We start from the raw sequence: 13,149 nt of genomic DNA on the forward strand, positions 1-13,149 counted from the left end.
TTTCATTCTTTCAGACATACACCTCCAGCCCATCACCCGCTCTTCCAGCTAGGGGGAGTGGTTACAATGGAAAGCTTCTGTACTGGAAACTCCTCAGAACATGGCTCAGGGGCAGTGACAATCTTATCGAGAAACTTTCTGTTTGGGTTAGGAGAACCGGCGATGTTTGAGGGCTGATAAGGCCGACGCCTGGGCACGGGGCGGGTATATAAGGAGCGGCTCCGGCTCGCTGCGGCACACTTCCCACCACCTCCGCTGCTCTGGACGCTCGGGCCCGGGAAGAACCATGAAGTGGCTGCTGCTGCTCAGCTTGTTGGCGCTCTCCGAGTGTGTCCTCCACAAGTGAGTTTGCTGCCCGTGGCCTTGCCTTTCTTTCCGCCCGTCTTCCTCCTCTTCCCTTGGGCGGCACCTCTCTGGACCATTCTGTAGCTCGCTCTCTCTCTGCCCTTTTGGGAAGCCAGCACCACAGAGGTGATTAGCTGCTCAGAGGAGAGGAACCCTGTATCCATTTGAACGAAAGAGCAGGACCGAGGGCCCAGGGTGACTCTCTCGCGAGGACTTGCTTTTTTTCAGACGGAGTCTCTAGACTCCATGGAAGGAGGCGCTAATGGCAGACTCTTATTAGAGAGACCTTGAAACGCTCCCAAGGCCAGAGAGCTCCGTGCAAGACCAACCCAGGCAGCGCTTCCCGGGGGCCAGCCTGGGGTCGGCACCGGTTCCCCCACGGGACCAGGACAACTGTCCGACTCCGGACAACCACTGGGCCTCCTTGTGTCACCGTGCCCCAAAGGGGAGAACCTCCCATCTTGACCCCCTCCTTCCTGCATCTCTCTCTCGGGCCAGCTTCCTCTCCCTCACCGGGCTCCCACGGCGCCCCAGGAGCAGACTCCTTGACTAATTACTCCTCCCTCTCCAAACCATCCCTTTGCAACGTTCGCCACAGGGTTCCCCTGGTCAAAAAGCGGTCCCTGCGGCACAACCTGGCCAAGAATGGCCTGCTGAAGGACTTTCTGAAGAAGCACAGCTTCAACCCGGCCAGCAAGTACTTCAAGGAGGTCGCCGACCTGGCGGCCACCGAGCCCCTTGTGAACTACATGGACGTGAGTACACCGGCGGTGGGGGCGGGAGCTCTGGGGGCTTAGGAGAGAGAGGGCCCCAGGGGCCTTGGAAGATGGACCCGAACTTTGAGGCCCCAGACAGTCACTTAGGAGTCTGCTCCCTGAATCTCAGAGGCACAGGGAGGGCGGGAAAACTCTCTCATTCCTTCCTTCCTCCCTTCGTTTGCCCACTGTTACGCATACCAAGCACCTCGAGGTGCATCGGGCACCGAGCTGGGCTGGGAAACCGCAGTGAGCAAACTCAGGCTGGCCCCCACCCCCTTGGAGCTCACAGCCCCGTAGGGAGAGACAGACGGCGCTCTGTGCGCCTCACAAAGCGTGAGAAGTACAGCCAGGCGAGGGCTACAGTGAAGGCGACACCCTGTGCCAGTGTGGCAGATGGCAGGTGGCAGGCAGGGATATCTCCCCAGAGCCATGCAGGAAGACGAGGGTTCCCAGAGGATGGAATAGAGCCCCAGAGAGCAGGAGGGACCCCGTCAGACCCCGTGACAGTGGGGAGCAGAGTGCGTCTGAGGGAAGGAAGCCGGGGGGGGGGGGGGGTGCATGGAGAGCAGGAAGGGAGGGCAGGGGAGGGAGGGGCAAAGCGAGGTGGAGGGTCAGTGGGAGAAGCTAGGCGGAGTCTCTGATAACCATCTGCATCTTAAGTGCCACCGAATCATCCTAACAGGTGGTTGACAAGGTCAGATTGAAATTACAGGAAGATCACTCTGACCCTTCTATTTGTCTGCCATCAAAAATACTGTGCGTCCCCTACCTATGTGATGGCACTGGGCCAAGGGAACAAAGCAGGGTCACCTGTCGTTAAAAGCTCTGATTCCGCCAGGCCTGGTGCACATCTAGGCTCTGATGGTCCCGGTGACCTTGGGCAGGTGGTTTATATTCTCTGAGTGAGCCCCAGGGTCCTGTCTGTCAAACAGAACCACTAATATCCGCTGTCAGAGGGAAGTCCAAGTAATTAGTGTAATAATGGTCTTTTTGGAGTACTTAGCTCAGGGCCTGGCCCCTGGTAAAGTCAGCCCATGTACTTACATGTTTATGAAGCGCCTACTATGTGCCAGGGGCTGTGCAAGGAGCTGAGAAAATGATAGTGAATAAGCAAAGTTCCTGGAGCTTTGCTTACTTAACTAGAGTAATTGGAAAAAGAATAAGGGGGCAGGGCAAACTTAGAGTGGTCAAGGAGGGCCTCTCAGTGGAGGTGACGTTGGTTAGCGCTCTGAATAACGGATGAGAAGGAGGCAGCCAAGGAAAGATGTAGAATAAACATTTTCCAAGCATAAGAAGCAGCAAGCGCAAAGAGTCTGGGATGGAGAGGAGGCTGTCCTCATCAAAGACCAGCAAGACCAGCACAGCTGCAACAAAGAAGAGAAGTGCTGTCACGGAGAATAAAAACCCTGACTACGCCCTTTCTGGAAGCCTGCTATACACTGAGACTTAGGAAGAAGATGTATCAAAGGGTTTCAGTGACTTGTTTATCTCCCGGTCAACAATTTAACGAACACGCATGTCAGAATTTACTGAGCTGGGAGCTTTAATGTTTCACGCTGTCCTCCAAAAACATGCGTTCTCAAGGACAGCAAGACGAAGACAGGCAAGACAAGATTAGTATTAGGTGTCAACGGTGTGCAGCAGAGAACAGTCAGAGGAGAACCGGGCACGATCAGGGAAGACTCCAAGGAGACAGGGAGACCAGGCTGGGAGGGAAAGGCAAGAATGCGAAGGGGAAGGCGGGAGGTGGGCTGAGGAGCCGACCCAGGGACAGTCCCTGGGGAGGCAGGGTGGGGAGCCCCATGTCGTGAGCTGTGCTGTCCCCCACTCACCCGGCAGACGGAGTACTTTGGCACCATCGGCATCGGAACACCCCCTCAGGAGTTCACCGTCATCTTTGACACCGGCTCCTCCAACCTGTGGGTGCCCTCCGTCTACTGCTACAGTCTGGCCTGCTGTGAGTGCCCAGCCCTGCCCACCCCGCAGCCATGGGCCTAGGAGCCCAGCACACTCAGGGGCTGCAAAATGGCCCCTTTCAAGCCTGCTGGGGCCACTCAGGATTCACTCGGCAGGCATTTGCTCGTGCCCAGCACTGGGCTTAGACGCCTGGCGGGCAAAGGGGTGGCTCACACATGGTCCCAGTGGTCAGGGAGCTTAGACGAGTGGCAGAGAGAAGTGGGCAGCCACGGGCCTGTGCCTCACAGTGTTTGCCTGGGGCGTCCTCGGCAGGGGACTGTGGGGTCAGCTGGGGCTGTTCCATCAGTGATCAGAGATTGCCCCATCTGGTCTGAACAGAAGGCATGAAACCTGGGAATGCTTGGGCTCCAAAATCTAGGAAAAGGTAACCCATCTCCTCCAGAGCACCCCCTACCCAGAACCCACGCACCCACCCCAGGAAGACAACACCAGACCATGACTCCCCACCAGCTTTCAGAGGTTGACAGTGTCACTTCTTGCCCTCACAGTGGACCACAACCTCTTCAACCCTCGGCAGTCCTCCACCTACCAGCCCACCAGCAAGACAGTCTCCATCACCTATGGCACCGGCAGCATGACAGGCATCCTCGGATACGACACTGTCCAGGTGAGCTCAGTCCTCTGCTGGAGGACCGCCTCACCCCGCCCAGCCCTGGGACCCGCTGCCAGGAACCTTGGGGGCCACATATAACCAGCAGCCCCCCAGAACCAGCTCATCCCCGCAATGTGGGTCTCAGGGATCACAAAGTCACCTGATGGGGGAACAGGAAAGGGGAAATGGCAGAGGTGTCACAGACATTTCTAGGTGGGGCAGTGGTGGGTGCCTGGAGCCACAAGCCCACCTCAGCCCGACTCAGGCCGAGTGCTATGGAGAAGCTAAGAAGAGTCTCAGTTCTCTTTTAGCACCTCCTCCTCCTCCCCCCACTGCAGGCCCCCCACTCCAGCCCTAACGCTCCACCAGCTCCCCCCTTCCAGGGTGCAGCACGGGGCAAGGGCTCCAGTTTGCCTGGGGCCTGCTCTGCCTCTGACCATCAGACGCATAAGCACATGGTGGCCATCTGCTCTGCAGCAAACTCTGACACCGAGGCACAGACTGTGGCCATCTGGAGATCTCTCGCAATGGTTACCTCCAGCAGCATAACAAGTATTCCTGGGGACGGCCCCTCTCCCGTCCTTCCAGCCTGCCGCCCAGAAGCAGAGTCCCACGCAGGATGAGCCAGGACGTTCCGGGGCCCGCGCTGGCGCTGCGCAGAGCCCGGTGGACGCAAGCTGATCGTGAGCAATGTGGTTTCCCCACTCAGGTTGGAGGCATCTCTGACACCAACCAGATCTTCGGCCTGAGTAAGAAAGAGCCCGGCTCCTTCCTGTTCTACGCGCCCTTCGACGGCATCCTGGGCCTGGCCTACCCCAGCATCTCCTCCTCAGGGGCCACGCCTGTCTTTGACAACATTTGGGACCAGGGTCTGGTTTCCCAAGACCTCTTCTCCGTCTACCTGAGCTCGTAAGTTGGGGCAGCGGGGGTCACAGTCACCTAGTCTAGCACGGGGCTGTCCAGGGCTGGGTGGTGTGAAGAGGGTCTTAGCAAGCGAGGGACTGAAAGGGTCGGCGTCTGAGGCTCAAGAGGTGCGTCTGTAGAGAGGACAGCACCAAGTCCCTCTGTGACCAGCTGTCTTCATTCATCTTATCTGAGCAATGTGAGCCTCTGTCACTTTGTCTTACCCAACTCCAATGTCACAGGCGTTTGCTCTGCAGCACCAGTCCCCTCATCACTGACCCCCCAAAAGACCACCGTTTGAAGTGAATCTGCTTAAAATTGGGGCCAAAATGTCACAGCAAGAAATGAAAAAAAAATTGGTTGAGACTTATACTTGAACAGTGGGACTTTTAGAGGATGAATGCAAGTTTCTTTCATTAGTTAACATCAGGTGTGACTCTGAGTTAATTCCAAGACAATGAAAAGTGAACCAGGTGTTGGCTTCGGTTGAGTAGAGGTTTATGTGGGAACATCCGAGGGTGTCTCCACCTTCCCGGAGATGCCCAAATCCTCCTCTTCTGAAGCAGTTTGTCACAGCTGGTGTGTTTCTTCAGTTGTCCACTGTTCTGCGATGCGCACAGTGGGCCGCGCGCACTGTCAGATGGGATTAGGGAAGGTGGGTGGGGTTCGCTGAGTAGGGACAGTTTTATCTGCGGCCAGTTCTCCAGCAGCTCATTTCTTCATCTGCATCTGCTCCCCTACCGAACCCAAATCTGCAGATTTAGACAATTCCGGTAGCATGGACCCCTGCAGTTTCCATGGATATCCCAAGGATAAAAGAGAGGCCGTTTTATCCTTTCCCCCAGCCACTCAATACTCAAGGCAGCCCTAAATGCATTCAGCCCTTACAGGTATTTCATGTAGAGACCCTTCATCTCTCCAGCTGGATCAGTTTCTCAATCCCAGCGCCATGGACATTTTGGACCAGAGAATTGCTTGCTGCTGAGGGCCACCCTGTGCCTTGTAGGGTGTTTAGCAGCCTCCCTGGCCTCTCCCTCCCAGATGCCAGTGATGGCCCCTTACCGCCATCCAATCACGTCCATGAAAAACTCCTCCAGACACTGGCACATGTCCCTAGGGAGCGAAATGCCCCTGGCTGAGAACGAGCGCTACTGAAGAGCAAACATGTTTCCATTTCACGTACTTTGAAACCAGAAAGACCTAGGTTCTAATCTAGGTTCTGCCACTCCCTGGCTGTGTGACCTTGGGCAAGTCGCCTCACCTCTCTGTGCCTGTCCATAAAGTGGAAATAATCATCATCATCGCAGCCATGACAGGGGCCTTGGTGTGTAGGTTACAAGAGACCCTGTCTGTCACACACTCAGCAAAGTTCCTCGCACAGGCTAGAGACCAAAATATAGAGCAAACTTCTATAGCAAAAAAAAAAGAAGGAAAGAAAAAAGGTAGCTCTTAGAGTACATGTAGTTTATGTTCGTTTGAATGAGTGAATGAAGGAAAGAATGAATTTCTTGTCCCCCCACCCCCACTTTTCACAGCGACGACCAGAGTGAAAGCGTGGTGATATTTGGTGGCATCGATTCTTCCTACTACACTGGAAGCCTGAACTGGGTGCCTCTTTCCGCTGAGACTTACTGGCAGATCACCGTGGACAGGTGAGACCATTGTGGACGGGCGACGTCCTGGCTTGGGCCCCAGACTCCGTTTCCCTATAGACTCATAGTCAGCGAAGCTTTTCAGGGTCCCACCGGCACAGCCAGCACAGGGACATGGACCCCAGGAGGTAAAGGTGTGAGCTGGCCAAGCCAGAGAGACCCTGGACAGGTACTTCGCTGGAGGAGGAGAGCTGTCTGAGCCCCCAAACACTCTGCAGGGATGAGACGGCCACTTTCCTTCTGGTCACAGAGGCAGGACAACCTACTAGCATCCCCAGGCAGGGAGAGCGGGAGGACCTGGCTGTCCACCTGTCTCAGCACTTAAAGGACCTGTGAACGGGCACATGCTCCTCCGTTCCAGGACAAATGTCACTGTTAGTCTAGAGATAGGGCAAAACAACTGAGACGTTGTTTCAGCCATCCTGTCCCCACTCCTCCTTCGGGGCCTGCCCATCCCCCACACAGCCTCATTCCCCAGCTCTCCTTCCCTCCCCTCCCCATGCCCCTCAGGCCTGCTAGAGGGACCAGTCACCCAGGGTTGCCCAGGCCAGAGCAGTGTCCCGGGGTGCGAAAATCTCCAGCACTAAACCCAGGACGGTCCTTGTAAACGAGAGTGTGCCGGTCCCCCTGTGTCTGTCCCAGCCATGCCTCAGCTTCGTTGGTTCTTCCAGCTCCTGCCCCTGCTCCTCTTGTCCCCATCACTGCCTACCTGCTGCACGACACCACCCTCCAGCCCTTCACCTCCTTGCAGCCTCTGGGCTCTGCTTCCCTGAGAAGCCTCCCTGGTTGCTTCTCATCACCACCACCCTCACTCTGGATTGGGGCGCTGGCCCCCTGCCGTGGGCCCTGTTCATCCTGCCCTTCCTTGACCATAACTTACCTTTCCAGCTAGGCTGTGAACCCCCTGCAGCCAGACATTGTGTGGCTGTCTTGTTAGGCTTTGCACCTCCCAGGCCTGGCACAGAGTCGGCGCTCAGTGCATGGCTGCAGAGAAATGAGTAAACGAATGCACACACAAATGTACGCGTGAAGGAGAGAAGCTGACGCTTCATATATTGGCCAATGGGTGGGGAAGAGAGGCCCCCTGGAGTCACATGGTTCCTCCTGGGGATGCAGGAAGCCCTGACTTACATTTCCCCCACAGCATCACCATCAACGGCAAGGCCATCGCCTGCAGTGAGAGCTGCCAGGCCATTGTCGACACTGGTACCTCTCTGCTGGCTGGCCCCACCAATGCCATTGCCAACATCCAGAGTGCCATCGGAGCCAGGGAGAACTCGAACGACCTGGTAAGCCCAGCCCTGGTGGCCCCGGTCTAGACCCAGGTGGCGGATCTGCCACACAGAAAGAATGCAGTCCTTCTAACCCTCCCTCTTCCCAGGAGGTGGTCAGCTGCTCGACCCTCAGCAACCTGCCCGTCATTGTCTTCAACATCAACGGTGTCCAGTACCCGCTGTCTCCCAGCGCCTACATCCTGCAGGTAAGAGGGCTCTGGGCCTTCCACCTAAGTCGGCTCCTAAAATGTGGCCACATCCTCCTCCTCTGCGTGGGCGGAGTCAGCAGGCTGACATCTGCTCTGGACAGCCTCCAGAGAAAAAGAATACATGACAAATGAAGGCACGAGTGAGGACTTGGACCCAGTCCCCATCCCACCCACAAGGGAAAAGGAAGGCCAATGATGGTGGCGTGAAAAGAATTTCTGGTTGAACACCTGAGTCCACACCCCAGGTTTCCGTCGCTAGCCCGTTGATTTGAGTGTGGCTTAGCGGTGCTGGGTGAGAGGGACCACACTGAAGCCAGCAGGGGTCCAGCAAATGAACATCACAGCTTGTGTAGGGTCAGGGATAATAGGCTCCTACTGTCCCCACCTCCTGCTCTGATGCCTGGAGGGAAACTGGTTCCACCCAGGGAGTCAATGCTGTCCAGCAAGAAGTCCCGATGTCCGGGCCACTGCCCTCAACATACTGACTAATTAGTAGAGGGAGGCCTGAGCGGTGGGGTTTTTCAAAGCCTCCTAGGTGATTCCCATGTGCACCCAAGGTGCTCACAACCTTGGTGAACGAACAGGACAGAGAGCCGACCTGGTTTGTCGCTGAACGGGATCGGATAATGAGAAAAGGCTGTGTTACCAGGGCTTCCAAAATCCTTCCTGGCAGCTTTCTCCCTAAACCCCTTCGCTCCGGTGCTGATGTCAGGGTTTGTGCACCTGCCAGAAACACTGGGCCACGCCTCGTAGTCCCTGGAAACCGACAGTGCAGGGAACTGCTCCTGCAGGCAGACCCCAGGCAGAAGGAGCCAAGTCCCCGGACAGGAGCCAGGGAGATCCTTTGGGCACGTGCCTTGGCGGGCCGTGGCCCTTGGGGCACAGTCCCCCAGCGCCTGTCCCTGCGGAGTCTGTGTCCCATCTCCAGTGTCATTCTCCTCTTCTCCAGAGCGAGGGTGTCTGTGCCAGCGGCTTCCAGGGCATGGACCTCCCCACCTCCTCCGGAGACCTCTGGATCCTGGGCGACGTCTTCATCCGCCAGTACTTCACCGTCTTTGACAGGGCCAACAACCGGGTTGGCCTGGCCCCCGTGGCCTAAGCCCAAGTCTTTCCGGCTCCTTCCCGGGAAGATCTGGCCCCCACTCTGTTCCCACTCTAGGTGTATATAATTATATAATTATCCCCACTGGCCTGCCCGTGAGATTGTGGAGATGGAATCTTGGTCCTGTCCCCTGCAACACCAATAATGTAGAATAAAAACATGACCTCCTGAAAAAATGTTCGTGGCATTGCTTCTCTCCGTTGGTATTTCCCCTCACATCACCAGGGTCGGGTCACCAGGGCAGGGGGACAGACATGGCCACATTCTCTCGGACGGCACTGAACACAGTGACAGGGGCAGCTCACATTTCGAATGGAGGCAGGAAGACAAATGGGCCTTGGCAGGTGCTGTTGGGAGCACCGTATACAGATTTGGGAGTCAATTATACCTCAATTTAAAAACAATAATAATAAAATAAAATAGACTTCAGAGACCAGAAATGCCAAGCCACTGCCTCTTCCTGGAACAGGGCACCTGAGTTCATGGTTAAGGGGATTGACTTCTTATTTCCCCCAAACCCAATAAGGTAATGAGAAAAAGTGAGGGACTGAGGACAGGTGGCCCCTGGTGACGACACTCCCACGTAGGCGGGCAGGGTGGTGTTGAAGGCAAGACATGGGCTGGAGAGGGACACCGCACAGGCTGCTTTCTGTGATTAGCTGGTCGGTGCAGACTAACAGTCGAGGACCCCTCCCCACTCTGGGAACAAGACACTGCACTGATGCGTTTCCCTATCAGGAAAGAGGGCGCCTCTGTTCCCTGAACAAGGATTTCTAGAAAAGAAACTGAGCATGCTCATTAGCAGATGTGCCCAGAAATGCAACCAGGAAACAGAGCAGGGTCTCTCAGTGATTCTGAGACCAAAATGTTCAATGAAAACCAAAGTTTCAAGCTCCGGGACACGATAGGCCGTTCTTTGAGCTTCACAGGGCACGCAGCGCCCCCACCAAGGGCCCTGAGAAGTCCTGCTACATAGACATGGACTGCTGGCCCTCCGCCCACCCTTCGCTGTGAACCTGCGCTGGCTGTGCTCCTCTGCACGCCCGTTGGAAGAGTTCCCACCGCTACTGCCTCTGCCGGCAGCTGGATTCCAGACTGTTCGTGGGAGACACTGCCTGCGGCGGGAGCTGGGCCTCCCTACTGCGCGGGAGTGACCTCGGGGTGACCGGAACAACAGAGCGTTAGATGCTCTCTTGTCACGTCGTCCTACGATGTGTCATCTATCACCCCACGAATACAAGATTAGGGCTCCAGGAAGGGACAGCTGACTGATCTTTTTGAAACATAAATTTGATCTCATCCCTTCCTTGCTTGAAACGTTGAATGAATGCCTTCCAATTGCACTTGGGGAAGATGATAAAGCCTTGGCGTGGCCTTCAGGCCCCGCAAGCTCCAGTCCCTGCGCACCTGCCCTGCCTTGCCTGATCTCTCTTACCCTGAGTTCCCATCACCCTGGCCTTCTTCCACCTCCACAAACACTCAAACGTCTTCCCCACCTCCGGCCCTTTGCACACACTGTTCCCTTTGCCTGGGTTGCTGTTCCCTTTTTCCTGACTTGCCGACACCTGGGGTCCTCTCAGCTGAAACATCACTCCCCTGCAAGGCTGTCCCTGACCACCTTCCTGCAGAGCCCGGCCCTCCTCTGCTTCCTGGCACTGGGCACAGCTGGCGATTATGCATCTGTGGGGGTGCTGGTCTCATGCCCACCAGGGCAAGGGCTGTGATGGCCTCACTGTTGGAGCCCCAGGGCCTGGCACACAGTAGATACTCGATAAATATTTGTCGACTGAGTGATGAATTTGAGAAGATTTTTATATCTCGGACAGGATGAGAGAGTGGATCTGATTTGACTGAGGTCATGCTTAAGACAACAGGTGGGTCCGCTGCGCCCACCCCCACCGGCATTCTGTCCCCGTCATATTTGGTCATGGGACCAACAGGTGGACTTCTCAGATTTCTGGGGAGGGATTTCACGGTGTCCTGGCTCGTTGGCTGTTGGCATTTCTGACATTTCCTGAGCCCCCCCCCCTGTGAGCCAGGCCATGAGCTGAGCTCCGAGGACTCAGGCAGGTCTTCCCAGACCCTCCCTGTTCTGGTGCGGGCCACAGGCTGCCTTCTTTCCCATCCTCAGTTCTGCCCCTGCAGCTCGGCCTCTCCCTCGCAGCCCTGTTTCAGTTCCCTCACCCTGGGATTCCTGCGTCCAGATGGAACCTAAAAAGGCGCCCCATGAAACAGACCCTTCAAATCAAAAAACCCTGCGCTGACACATCCGACCCGATACTTCCCACTCTGCTCCACAGGATAAGATGGACTCACCTTCCTCTTCTCCAGTCTCAGGACCTTTCTCCATTCATTGTTCTTTATTTGCTGTGGGCCTCGGGGGTCCGGGCTCAGCTCACTTCCCATCCACTCTTGTCCAGAAGGGCTATTTTCACCTCGTAGGTCTCTGCTCCACTCACCTGTGGGGCCCCCCTCCCCGAACACAGACTCTCCCGCGTCTGGTGGGAGCGCAGGCTGGGACCAGCCCTACAGAGGACCGTGTGGCGATACCCTTCGAGACCAGAAATTCATCTGCCTTTGGGTCCAGTAACTTCACTTCTGGGAATTTTTCTTAACAATAACACTTGTACATGTGCAAAGTGTCAGTAGAAGGTTATCCTCTGTAGCATCTTTTGTAGGAGCAAATCTGAAACCACCCACAGGGAATACTTTAACGACTCCAGAGCGTGCACGCCGGGAGCTGCTGCGTGCCTGCGAAAAGGGAAAGATGAACGAGCTTGCTTGCTGCCAAGACCCTGGGGCGCCAAGCTCTTGCAGAGAGATCGCTAGGTGGGAAAGTGCAGGTGCCAGTAGGACCTAGACTACCCTGTGTTTGGATGACAAAAAATAATAATAAGGTTTGCTTGCATATACACCAAAGAACCGAGGCACCCAAGAACCAGAGACCACAGAAAAGAGAAGGGGGGAGCTGGGTGGATATGGGGTGGGGGAGACCTTGCCCTGAATACGACTTTATGTGTTTTCATTCCTAAGGATGTAGCTGTACTACACATTCAGAGCAAGTTGAGGAAAGGTACTTTTCAACCTTCAGATTATCCTAATCTGAAACCTCAAACCTGTGATTTGTCTCTGGGCCGGTTCTCCCAACCACCTGTACCCCTGGGTTTGGTCACCCAGCCCTCAGGGGATCCCCAGATCCAGTGACACTGACCTTGAGGAAGAGGCCCTGGTACACGGAAGGCTGCTCGGAGCTCTGGATGGGGACTTGCAGGCCTGGGCAGAGCCAGGGTGTGTTCACCCAGGGACACCCTCTCCTGCCTGTGCGAGCCCCGGCTGCTGGGAATTCAGAGCAGCCCCTCCTGCTCGTTCAGAGCACTACACACCCAGGTGGGGTCCTGACGGTGGTCTCCCGGCCTCCTGGAGCCACCCTGGGCGGCGGGCCCTGCACACTGGGGCTTACTGTGGACAGAGCATGTTCTTGCCAAGTCAGATTCCACAGGGGCTCCCAGCATGTCACCACACTGCCTGCCCACGGGGAAGGGAGGACGCTCAGACCCCTGCTCCAAGGGGCCCCGAGAAGAGACTGTGCGGACCACAGTGTGAGGCTGTGAGAACCCTGGCCCAGCCGGGAGGTCCTCTGCAGGTGATCCCAGCGTCTCTTCCCCAAGAGCCTTGCCAGGGAGCAAGCAGATGGGAGGCAGGCAGGGTCCTTGGGGCCAGCCGGATGTGCCAGAAACAAGAGTGGCATCTTCAGGCCCTGGCTGGGGGCGACCCTGAGGCACGTGCTCCCTGAAATCCCAGAGGGTCTGCAGAAGGACTGGGTAGCAATTACCCATAACCCCTCTTTCATGCATCTTGACTGGTTTTCTTCCCTTCCCCATCTCCCTTCCCCCTTCTTCACCTGCTTCCGGGGATCACTTCCCAGGGCCAGGGATTCACACATGCCCAAATACTGACCTCTGGGGCTGCCCTTGGGGGAGCCCAAACTCCGATAAGGTGATCACGGTGCCTTCTCATCCAAGGTGGCCATCCACGGTGGCCATCCACGGTCTCTCTTAAATTCCCACGGGAGAATCTAACCACATAGGATGTGAAGGGACAAAGCCCAGACTGGGCGTGGGAACAGGGCTGCCCTCCCAGCTCAGCCTTCATACCCTGTGCAGCCACGGGCTGCTCTCCCAACCTCTCTGAGCCTCTGTGGTCCCAGCTGTAAGGTGGGGGGTGGGGGTGAGGCAGGGTCCAGATAAGCCTGGTTTTGTGCTTGGACCAACTTGGGGGAAATGTGTGCAGCTGTCCTCTTGCCCCTCTCCCATGCGTTTTTTTTGGGGGGGGGGGCT

The 13,149-nt window shown here is 56.3% G+C and overlaps 1 protein-coding gene across 1 annotated transcript; it reads left to right on the forward strand.

The window, feature by feature from the left end:
• The first annotated feature begins 245 nt into the window (after positions 1 to 245).
• Positions 246 to 8,988, forward strand: LOC118996901 (pepsin A-2/A-3-like). Its single transcript, XM_037060512.1, has 9 exons — positions 246 to 342; positions 944 to 1,100; positions 2,943 to 3,060; positions 3,569 to 3,687; positions 4,382 to 4,581; positions 6,111 to 6,227; positions 7,372 to 7,516; positions 7,609 to 7,707; positions 8,660 to 8,988. The coding sequence occupies exons 1-9, from the start codon at positions 287 to 289 to the stop codon at positions 8,807 to 8,809; spliced, it is 1,161 nt and encodes a 386-aa protein (XP_036916407.1). The 5' UTR covers positions 246 to 286; the 3' UTR covers positions 8,810 to 8,988.
• Positions 8,989 to 13,149: the final 4,161 nt, after the last annotated feature.

This window comes from Sturnira hondurensis, unplaced genomic scaffold, assembly GCF_014824575.4.
Source record: "Sturnira hondurensis isolate 20B ecotype Veracruz unplaced genomic scaffold, ASM1482457v3 Scaffold0011880, whole genome shotgun sequence".
NCBI classification, from domain to species: Eukaryota; Metazoa; Chordata; class Mammalia; order Chiroptera; family Phyllostomidae; genus Sturnira; species Sturnira hondurensis.

Excerpts from the sequence above, each read along its gene's own strand:
- LOC118996901 (XM_037060512.1), top strand. The coding sequence starts at position 287 with ATGAAGTGGCTGCTGCTGCTCAGCTTGTTGGCGCTCTCCGAGTGTGTC. Across the intron at positions 7,517-7,608 it reads GGGAGAACTCGAACGACCTG|GAGGTGGTCAGCTGCTCGAC; the intron begins GTAAGCCCAGCC and ends CCCTCTTCCCAG. Across the intron at positions 7,708-8,659 it reads CCAGCGCCTACATCCTGCAG|AGCGAGGGTGTCTGTGCCAG; the intron begins GTAAGAGGGCTC and ends CCTCTTCTCCAG.